Below are 10,281 nucleotides of genomic sequence, written 5' to 3' on the forward strand. Positions count from 1 at the left end.
TTTGTTTGAAGCATAAGTGCATAACCAAATGACAAAATCAATAATTAGTTATGTTTGAAGCATAAGTGCATAACCAAATGACCAAATCAATAATTTTCTGTTCCTTTTTGGTGTCCTAGAGCTTACGTTAAATCATAAGTCATAACTGTCAACAATTAATTTAATCCAAAACTGAAATCAAAAGGTTATTAATTGACATTTGGCAAATGACAGCCAAGTTAAAAAGAAATTCTAATTCCTAATTTGGAGTTTGGACCGAGAGAATTAGGGAAACTCAGAAGCAGCAAATAGCAGCAGTGCAGCAGCAACACAACAATCAACAATCAACATTCAGCAATCAACAATCAAAAGAATTAAAGAAAGAGCAGAAGAAGTAGAGAACTAGAAAAGAAAGAACAGGATTCGCCGATTCGGGAATCGGGATTCCATACGAGACCATACCTGATTTCTGATTTTCTATTTTCTGTGAATGGCGACTTCAAGACTTGGCGAATGGCGATGGCCGATGGCGAGACTTTAGACTCGAGAGTGAGACCAGGCGGAGACAACGACAGTGCAACACAATGCGAGACAGCAACAAAGGTCACAGGAGAATTCGTATATTGGACGAACGATTTTGATTTCTTGAAGAATCGCTTGGAGAATTCGTATATTGGACTATTGGAGATTTGGAGTCTGTGAGGGATCGGGAGGGGCCAAAAGCCAAATTTGAAAACAGCAGGCCAATAACAAAAAAAAAATTTGAACTATAATTCCGGCTTCTAGCCCAAAAATCAGGGGGGGGGGGGCACTGCCCCTCCTGGCTCCAAAGAAACTCCAAAACTCCATAATATATATATATATATATATATATATATATATATATATATATATATATATATATATATATATATATATATATATATATATATGGTTAGGTTCATGTGAGACGGCCTAATTTTGTGAGACCGTGAGACGCATTTTTATATTTATTTTTATTTTTTTAGTTAATTCAAGTTCCAAAAATAATATTTACAAAAAGAATTTTTGGATTTTTCCATTTATTTTGCATTTTAAAATTATTTTTTTAAAATATGTACAGTGTAATATTCTATTAGAATATTTCACGTATTTTTCAAAAAAAATGGAATTTTTGTTTTTTATTTTTTTTTTGTTAATTCAAGTTCCGAAAATAATATTTAAAAAAAGAATTTTTAAATTTTTCCATTTATTTTGCATTTTAAAATTATTTTTTATAATATGTTACTGTAATATTCTATTAGAATATTTCACGTATTTTTTAAAAAAAAAAAACGTGATTTTTTTACTTTTTTTTTATTTTTTATTTTTTCTAGTTAATTCAAGTTCCGAAAATAATATTTAAAAAAAGAGTTTTTGGATTTTTCCATTTATTTTGCATTTTAAATTATTTTTAGATTTGGTCTCACAGTCTCACAAAATTAGAATGGTCTCAAATGAACATGAACCTATATATATATATATATATATATATATATATATATATATATATATATATATATATACAAGGTTCTAAATGGCGTGAGGCGTGGCGTGGCGGCAAGGCCAAGCCTCAAGCTTAACGAGCCATGGCGAGCCATGACGTTTTTCAACGCGTGATGTAAGGCGGCGATTTTGTATTAATTTAAAATTATATTACCACATAAATATAAATTTATATTAAATATAACTACTTTTTAGAAGTGTTAGATCAATAACTAATAACAAAAAGTTAACAAAAACCACAATACTTGTATCTTCGATTTGAAAAGACATAACAAAGAGTAAAAAACTGTGTCTCAAACGAAAAAACACGCGCCATAACACGACATGGCGCGCCATATCACGCCTTGCCACGCGCCACGCCTAACAGCAACGTTATGAAGCTTTTCGTAACGGCGAAGCCACGCCTCACGCCATGGCGCGCCTTTTAGAATACTATATATATATATATATATATATATATATATATATATATATATATATATATATATATATATATATATATATATATATATAAATGGATTTGAGCAAGAAAATGAAGAATACAATTCAAATTATGCAAAAATCGAACCATTTTTGTGGTTTCAATTAATATGATGTTACTAATGTACACATTTGGAACAAGCACTTCACGCATCATATGAAACATATATGTATGAAAAATAGAGTTTATGAAATTGTTTAAACTTTAAATTCAAAGATATATATTTCAAAACATTAAAACAAACCATTTTTCTACATAACATAAATGTAAAATAAATAAAAAGCCGATAAATTGAATGTGTGAATTGAAGCCTATGGGTGTTTTTTTTCATACACCAATCTACTACACACTAATCTATACATATTTAAAAATCATAATTATTGACTAATCATTTCAGTAATAAATTATCTAGGTTATATTTTTTTGTCTCTTTTTAATCTCTCTCTGTCTATATATATATATATATATATATATATATATATATATATATATATATATATATATATATATATATATATATATAACCCGTGAAAACCATGGTTATAAAATTAATTAAATTTTCATATTAAAAAATCAAAATTATTAATAATTTTTTTAAATAAATTATTACTTAAAAGATAGTTTAGTTATATAAAATTATAATCGTTGGTTTAAATAAATACATGAAGTTATATCACCTTATAATCTGTATTAATTTAATTTTATTTTTTAATGTATTGATATTAATTTAATATAATTAGATTGAAAATTTTTAAAATTTGAAATTTAAAATGGTGAATTAATTAATAATTTAATGTAATTAAAGTGAAAATTTTAAAATTTGAAATTGATAATTAATAGGTTAAAAAGTGACATGATATGTAACATACAATATTAATAAGGATTTCTAATAGTATGACACTTGGCAATATGAGAATAAACATATTCATTTATTAATATATATATATATATATATATATATATTGGCTATAAAATTAATTAAATTTTCATATTAAAAAATCAAAATCATTAATAAATTATTACTTAAATGATAGTTTTAGTTATATAAAATTATAATCGTTGATTTAAATAAATACGTGAAGTTATCACCTTATAATCTGTATTAATTTAATTTTATTTTTTAATCTAATGTTATTAATTTAATATATCTAGAATGAAAATTTTTAAAATTTGAAATTTAAAATGGCGAATTAATTAATAATTTAATGTAATTAGAGTGAAAATTTTAAAATTTGAAATTGATAATTAATAGGTTGAAAAGTGACATGGTATGTAACATAAAATATTAATAAGGAGTTCTAATAGTATGACACTTGGCAATATGAAAATAAACCTATTCATTTATTAATATATATATATATATATATATATATATATATATATATATATATATATATATATATATATATTGGTTATAAAATTAATTAAATTTTTATATTAAAAAATCAAAATTATTAATAAATTATTATTTAAAAGATAGTTTTAGTTATATAAAATCGTAATCGTTGATTTAAATAAATACATGAAGTTATATCACCTTATAATCTGTATTAATTTAATTTTATTTTTTAATCTAATGTTATTAATTTAATATAATTAGAATGAAAAATTTTAAAATTTGAAATTTAAAATGGTGAATTAATTAATAATTTAATGTAATTAGAGTGAAAAAATCTAAAATTTGAAGTTGATAATTAATAGGTTGAAAAGTGACATGATGTGTAACATACAATATTAATAAGGAGTTCTAATAGTATAACATTTGGTAATATGAGAATAAACCTATTCATTTATTAAAATAGGATATATATATATATATACACACACACACACACACACTAGGTGTGAAACTCGTATGTTATACGGATTTGATAAAACAAAAAAGTTAAATATGAAAGTTTAAATAAAATTTTGTTTAAATTTGAAATTTAAAAGTTAAATTTCGAATTTAAAAAGAAACATATTAAATACTATATGAGTACTAATATTATAATTTATTGGTTATTTTTAATTAAGGTAATTATTAAATGAGGTGTAAATATTATGTATTAATTAAGAAAAGATAAAAAAATGAGAAAATGACAAACGGAAAAACATTTAATCAAAAATACAAAAAAGTTACATTTGTCAAAATTAATGAGAGAGTGACATGTGGCAAAATTATTTCATTTATTAGGGAGAATATATATATATATATATATCTTATTATTTAGTAAATTATATATATTTATTTTAAGCTAATCTGAAACGGTTATTATTTTTTAGTTTTAATTTTGACGTTTTCGAATTATACATAAGTTAACCCGAAACGCGAAACAATTATATGTTAATTTATAATAGGTTTCGAGCTATAAATAAGCTAATCAGAATCCATAAACAAATAATATTAAATTGTGGTCCGACAAGGCGAAAACTCGATAGCCGAGGGTGTTTCCATGACGACGATTCGGTGGTTCCGGTGGTCTGGAGAAGCGCCGACGACATATAATTTCTAATATTGAATTTATACATGAATAATTCTTTGATGTATATAATGCCTCCTATTTCGGCATTATCGTTCGACCAAATATTTTATCAATTTGTTTTAATATTGAATTTTTAATTATAAATAAATTACTAAATCATAAAATAAACCCATAATTTTTTGACAATTTTCAATAAATCAAATAATAAAATGCGATACATACCGAAAGTATTTTAAAGAAAACTATGATTTTGTAGAACATTTTTAATTTAACTTTTTTTAATACTATGTAAATTTTAATTACTATTTTGTTTTTATGTGTTTCTTAACCTAAGAAAATGAAATCAAGCCAACAAAAAACAACGTAAAAATAATTCTGTAAGTTACTGTATAATGCATTTAATGTCGTACATCATAGTTTGTAAAATATAATTATATTATATGTTTGCTCTATTTAACTTATTTATGTAAAAATAAGTTTGAATTTAAATATTTAAATAAGAAAAAGCAATTTAATAAATTAGTTGGAAATAAAAATGTAATTACTAAATAATAAAATTAATAATGATTAGACAATAATAATGTAAGAAAAGTTATTAGGAAGTATAATGATTAGGCTATGAAAAAAAATGGGGATGGCTAAAAAGATACCCTATATTGCAATATGGACACCTAATTAATTTTTTAAATGTTTTTAGAGAAAATGACAAAAATAGCCATTTACACTAATGACATTACAAAAATAGCCAAAAAATATCGAAATTACAAAAATAGCCAACGATTTCACAGATAGAGATGCCCCATCTGCGAAATGAGCTTCTCATCTGCGAAAGTACAAACACCTAAAGCACAGTTGTGCTTTAGGTGCTTGTACTTTCGCAGATGAGATGCTCCATCTGCAAAATTGCATCTCATCCGCGAAATCCCTTCCCGTTTTACTATATAAACGTTTTTTTTCTCCATTTTTCACCCATCTCTACACAAAAACTCTCTCTATCTTTGGGCTTATCTCGGAATTTTGGCTAGTTTTTAAAGAAAATGAAGGATTATGTCAACAATCCCGCAAATATGGTTAGATTTTAACTCTTTTAATGTTTAAACTTATTTTTTATTTTATCATTTGTTGTATTATTTAGTGTTAAAAAAGGGTAATTTTGTTGTGTTTGATAGTTTTAATATTTCTTTAGTATACTTGAAGTTTAAATGCTATTTTGTTAGTGTTTGTTTGAATGTACAAGTAGAGACTGCGTAGATAATGTTTACAATTTGTTATTTTTGTTGTTTTTTAGTTGTTGTATAACCTGAAAACTTGTATGTTCTTATCGTATAATTGTTTATATAAAGTGGAAAATAGTTAAATTATAGTATGTGCAAAATAGTTGTTTGTATATATATATTTGTCGTATAAGTATAACATTTGTATAAGTTGAAAATTTGTTGTATATATATTGTTAGAAATTGTTTGTGTTTGTCGTGTAAGTTGAAAATTTGTATAAAGTTGTATAACTTGCAAAATTGTTAATTTGGTTGTTGTTTTATTTTAAAAATTGTTTGTTTATATGGTTATAAAATGTTAGTTTTAATTAGAAAGATAAAAATTGTTTATATATTTGTCGTTTAAGTTGAAAATTTGTTTAAGTTGAAAATTTGTCGTTGATATATTTGTCGTTTAAGTTGAAAATTTGTTTAATAAAATGTTTATATAATTATGTATGATATTGTTTTTTATCGTAAATATATTTGTTGTATAACTTGGAAAATTGTTTATATATGTGTATGTTATTGTTTTTTATCGGATATATATATTAGTAATTAAGAAATTGTATTTGCATTACTAATTGTTTATGTACTTAGTGCAGTTCGTAATCATATATTTTAAAAACAAAATATTTTTTAGTTCTCTAATTTGTTTTTCTGTTTCTTTTGCAGCATGATTTTAGTTTTATGAATACGAAAGCCTTTGCGAACTTAAAAGGCTCGGGCGGTAACATATGAGAAGTATTTGAAGTTTTAGATGATGTCAGACGTGCCATTTTCAGAGATACCGTCTTTGGTTATTTTATTGGTGTCTCTCGTTTACAAGGGGACGCATTATTGTTTCATAAAATGTTCCTTCATCAGATCCGGCCGGACCCTGTTTTATTTCCAGATGGAATAAAACGATTATATTTTCGTGTAGGCAATACGAAAATGGTTTATGGGCCGGAAGAGTTTTGTTTGATTACCGGCTTCAATTTTTGGGAGTATCCAAAAAACATTGGGAGAAAGGGGTCGGAAAAATTATTAAGCAGTAAAAAAAGATGTTTATTGCGTGAACGGCTATTTCCGGACCATACTAATAGTTCAGTGAAAATCGGCGACCTGAAACGTTTAATTTTAAATCGAACATTCCTAGCACTTGACGACGTTGACGCAGTTAGAGTATGTTTGATATACATTTTGTGTGAAGGTTTTTTGGGTAAAGAAGTTAATGATCGGGTGCCACAAGATTGGTTTTTTTTTGCTGAGAATTTGGATATCTGGAACATGTATATTTTGTTTACGTTAAAAGTTCTATTTTATTAAAGTTATAATTTAAATAATAACCAATTTTGTTTTTTTGTTTTGTTAGCTTCGCTTGGGGTAGCTATCTCTGCGATTTTACTTATGTTGACCTTGAGGATACATGGAACAAAATACATAATTATTTATCACTTTCTGAGCGTGGTCAAACTTTAAAGTACTCCGTCTCAGGATTTACGGCTCCAATAAGGGTATAAAAATTTTCTTATATTTAAATTGTTTTATTGTTATGTTTTTTATTTTAATTTTAACTTTTATTACTGTAATTGTAAAAAATTGTAGATATGGATATATGAGATGATTCCGGCTGTTCGTGCATGTGGATTTGCATCGAGAAAAAATAAAGACTTGCCTCAGATGAAACGATGGAGTGGAACAAAAAAATTGAAATGGGTTGACGTGAACAAGATTTGGTCAAAGATGCAGGTTTAAAAATATTTCATTTATTATTAATAAACTTGATTATTATACTTTTATATGCATTTTTAATATGTTTAATTTTTTAGGAGGGGCAACCACCAAGACAAAACATGTTACCGGGTGATGGTGAGATGACATCTTCTTATTATATGTCATTTCAAAAGTATGTATATGGTGAAGGGAAAGCAGTTCCATCCCCAGTACGGGACCATTTTAGGAGACAAGACGAATCTTCGTCTAGTATGTTGTCTAGAGGTCGCTCTCATGGTAGAGGTCGGGGCAGTGGGAAACACAACCTAGATGAGGTGTTGAAACGGCTACATGCACTGGAGTAGCATGTGTTTATGAACCGACAACCTACAAAGGTTTTTGTTGAAGAAGTGAATACTGAACAATTTTGGAACGACATTAGTTTTGATGATCCGATAGTGTCACAAAGAAATTATGATGAACATGTTAGTTACACGCTACATTATTTTTTAAATTTTATTAACATATATGAATACCTGTGTTCATATTTTATATTTGAAAATATAGGTTGTGCAAGATGAAGTGATGAATAAAAACAATACAACTGAAAATGTTTTTGGTGATATTCAAGACGACAAGGTTGTTATAGATATTACCTTTACGATTTTAATAATTACTTTTTAATAAAGTGTCTTTCGTTATTAAGTAAAAAGTTATATTTTTAATGTAGGTGTTGGAGAAGAGGAATGACTATGCGGGGAACAAATTTGATGATGATGTGTTTGATGTAAATGATTATAGTGAAGTTAAAGAGGTTCTTATAGTTACATTAATATAAATATTTTGTTTTTAGTAGATAAATCATTTATTTAATTAGATATTATTGCTTATTAAATTATGTGTATTTCGTTATTAAGTATAAAGTTTTATTTTTAATGTAGGAGTGGGAGGAGAGGAATGACAATGCGGGGAACAAATTTGATGATGATGTGCCGGACGAAGACGAACTAATAATAACGGGAATTGTAGATTATTTTGATGATGATGATGGCAAAGAAGTTACACCCGATAAACCGAGGACTCGAAAACCATCACAATATTTGTGCCCTCCTTACACCGAGGTATTCGTTTTATTTATAAACTGATGATTTTATGTTTATGTGAATTATCTGAAAGATATAGATTTAAACATTTGAATATTGTTTTTAGTTGCACACGACACCGAAGCAAAAAAGAAGAACAAAAAAGAAGGTTGATATCAAATCAACAAGCCTCGTTCCTCCTCCAATTTTTGGTGTTGCTCATGACTTCTCCATGTTGCGCCTGCAACCTTACGTAGCAGGCGGTGAGGTTGTCATCCAAAATTATATATTTCATTCATATGATGTCCAGCATTGTTTGTTTAATTTCGTGTTAGATAGAGATTTTTGGAGCTCATTGTTTGGGCATACACACGACGGATGGTTGGAGTCAGCGGTAAATTAATTGTTAATTTATTATTTTAAAAGTTAATTGTTTTTTAGTCAATAACAAAACTATCATGTGTGCAGCATATAACCATTTGGTACCGACTAGTGATGGAGAGACGGTTTGAGAGCGACCGACATACAATAATGCCTCCAAGTTTTTTTGTTTCTCATGCTTTGGAAGAAGGACAGGACTGGAGGGCGTTTATGGCTGGTATTGCTACGTACCCCAACTTCATGGTTGCTTGGTGGGATGTTGATACGGTAAACTTAATTGTTTATATTGAAAATAATATCGTTTTTTTTTTGTTATGTTTTTGTATTGTGATGTAAATAAACATAATTTTATTTTCTGATCCTTATACAGGTCTTATTGTCGATTCATTCATCCCCTAATCATTGGCTATTTGGGGAACTACGATTAGCGTCAATGGAAGTGCATATTTATGACAGTCTTGGTAGAGGGGCTTATGAAAAATTCAAATCTGAAGAAATCTTTTCCAAATTTGAACGTCGAGTGGCAAATTATTTGGACAAGATTAAGTATTGGGCCCGGAGGAACATCCCAAGGATTCTATTGAATATGCAATTCATTTATGAAGAAAATATTCCCCAACAAAGTAGTCATTTGGGAGATTGCGGTGTTTTTGTTTGTATGTTTATGGAGCAATTGGTTTCAGGTCAACCAATACGTGTTCTTATTGACCCAAAGAACGCAGCTTTAGAGTTCCGTCTACGGATGACAAAAATTATTTGGCGATCTAGTCTTGGTCCTATGTAGTTGGATTATATAATTGTATATATAAATTAATGTTGGATTTGATTATTAGTTTATTTTTACAGTTTACTCAACGGATGGCAAAAAATATAACGTTACGACAATTACAACAAATTAATGACCTACTAATTACTTATCAATACATACAACATAAGAACGACTACAACATTTGTTTTAACGTTACAAATACAACAATTTATTGACCTAACAACTTCAAAACCATAAAAACAATATTGAAAAGCTTACAACTTGTAAACAAGAACTGCCAAGAACAACACCCAACTACAAACTAACACTATCTTTAACTTCTTGTTTTCTGATTGAAAGAGCTTATTAGAGTTAGCTACTTTAGCTATTACCATAGATGATTGGTCCTTCTCTTTATCAACCCAACTAATAAACCCGCATTTTGGTCCCTGTTAGACTTAACATTGACAGTAAGAAAATAAATTTTTGTGATGTAAAAACGAGGGTTTAAATTTGAATGATGTTAACAACATGATACCAAATATGGGCAAGCGTAAAACAATCTTCCTGGGTTTTTAGCTGTACCCGAAATCCTAACGATACGTTCTCCTCCGCAATTGCAGTATGCCATTAGCCTTCTTTTTCTTTTAAATCAGAGTTACTTTCTCAG

The 10,281-nt window shown here is 27.4% G+C and overlaps 1 protein-coding gene across 1 annotated transcript; it reads left to right on the forward strand.

The window, feature by feature from the left end:
- Positions 1-498: 498 nt before the first annotated feature.
- LOC145098150 (uncharacterized) lies at positions 499-9,647 on the forward strand. The gene is made up of 5 exons (XM_079035821.1): positions 499-597; positions 8,131-8,214; positions 8,342-8,521; positions 8,610-8,796; positions 9,547-9,647. Exons 1-5 carry the CDS (start codon positions 499-501, stop codon positions 9,645-9,647), a joined length of 651 nt encoding a protein of 216 aa, XP_078891947.1.
- The last annotated feature ends 634 nt before the right edge of the window (positions 9,648-10,281 follow it).

This window comes from Lactuca serriola, chromosome 4, assembly GCF_051521515.1.
Source record: "Lactuca serriola cultivar US96UC23 chromosome 4, Lser_US96UC23_V15, whole genome shotgun sequence".
NCBI lineage: Eukaryota > Viridiplantae > Streptophyta > Magnoliopsida > Asterales > Asteraceae > Lactuca > Lactuca serriola.

Bases quoted from the DNA above. Each gene is read 5' to 3' on its own strand.
- LOC145098150 (XM_079035821.1), top strand. From the start codon at position 499: ATGGCCGATGGCGAGACTTTAGACTCGAGAGTGAGACCAGGCGGAGAC. The intron at 8,215-8,341 runs GTTCTTATAGTT...TTTTTAATGTAG, and splicing joins ATTATAGTGAAGTTAAAGAG to GAGTGGGAGGAGAGGAATGA. The intron at 8,797-9,546 runs GTTTGTTTAATT...AATTGGTTTCAG, and splicing joins TTCATATGATGTCCAGCATT to GTCAACCAATACGTGTTCTT.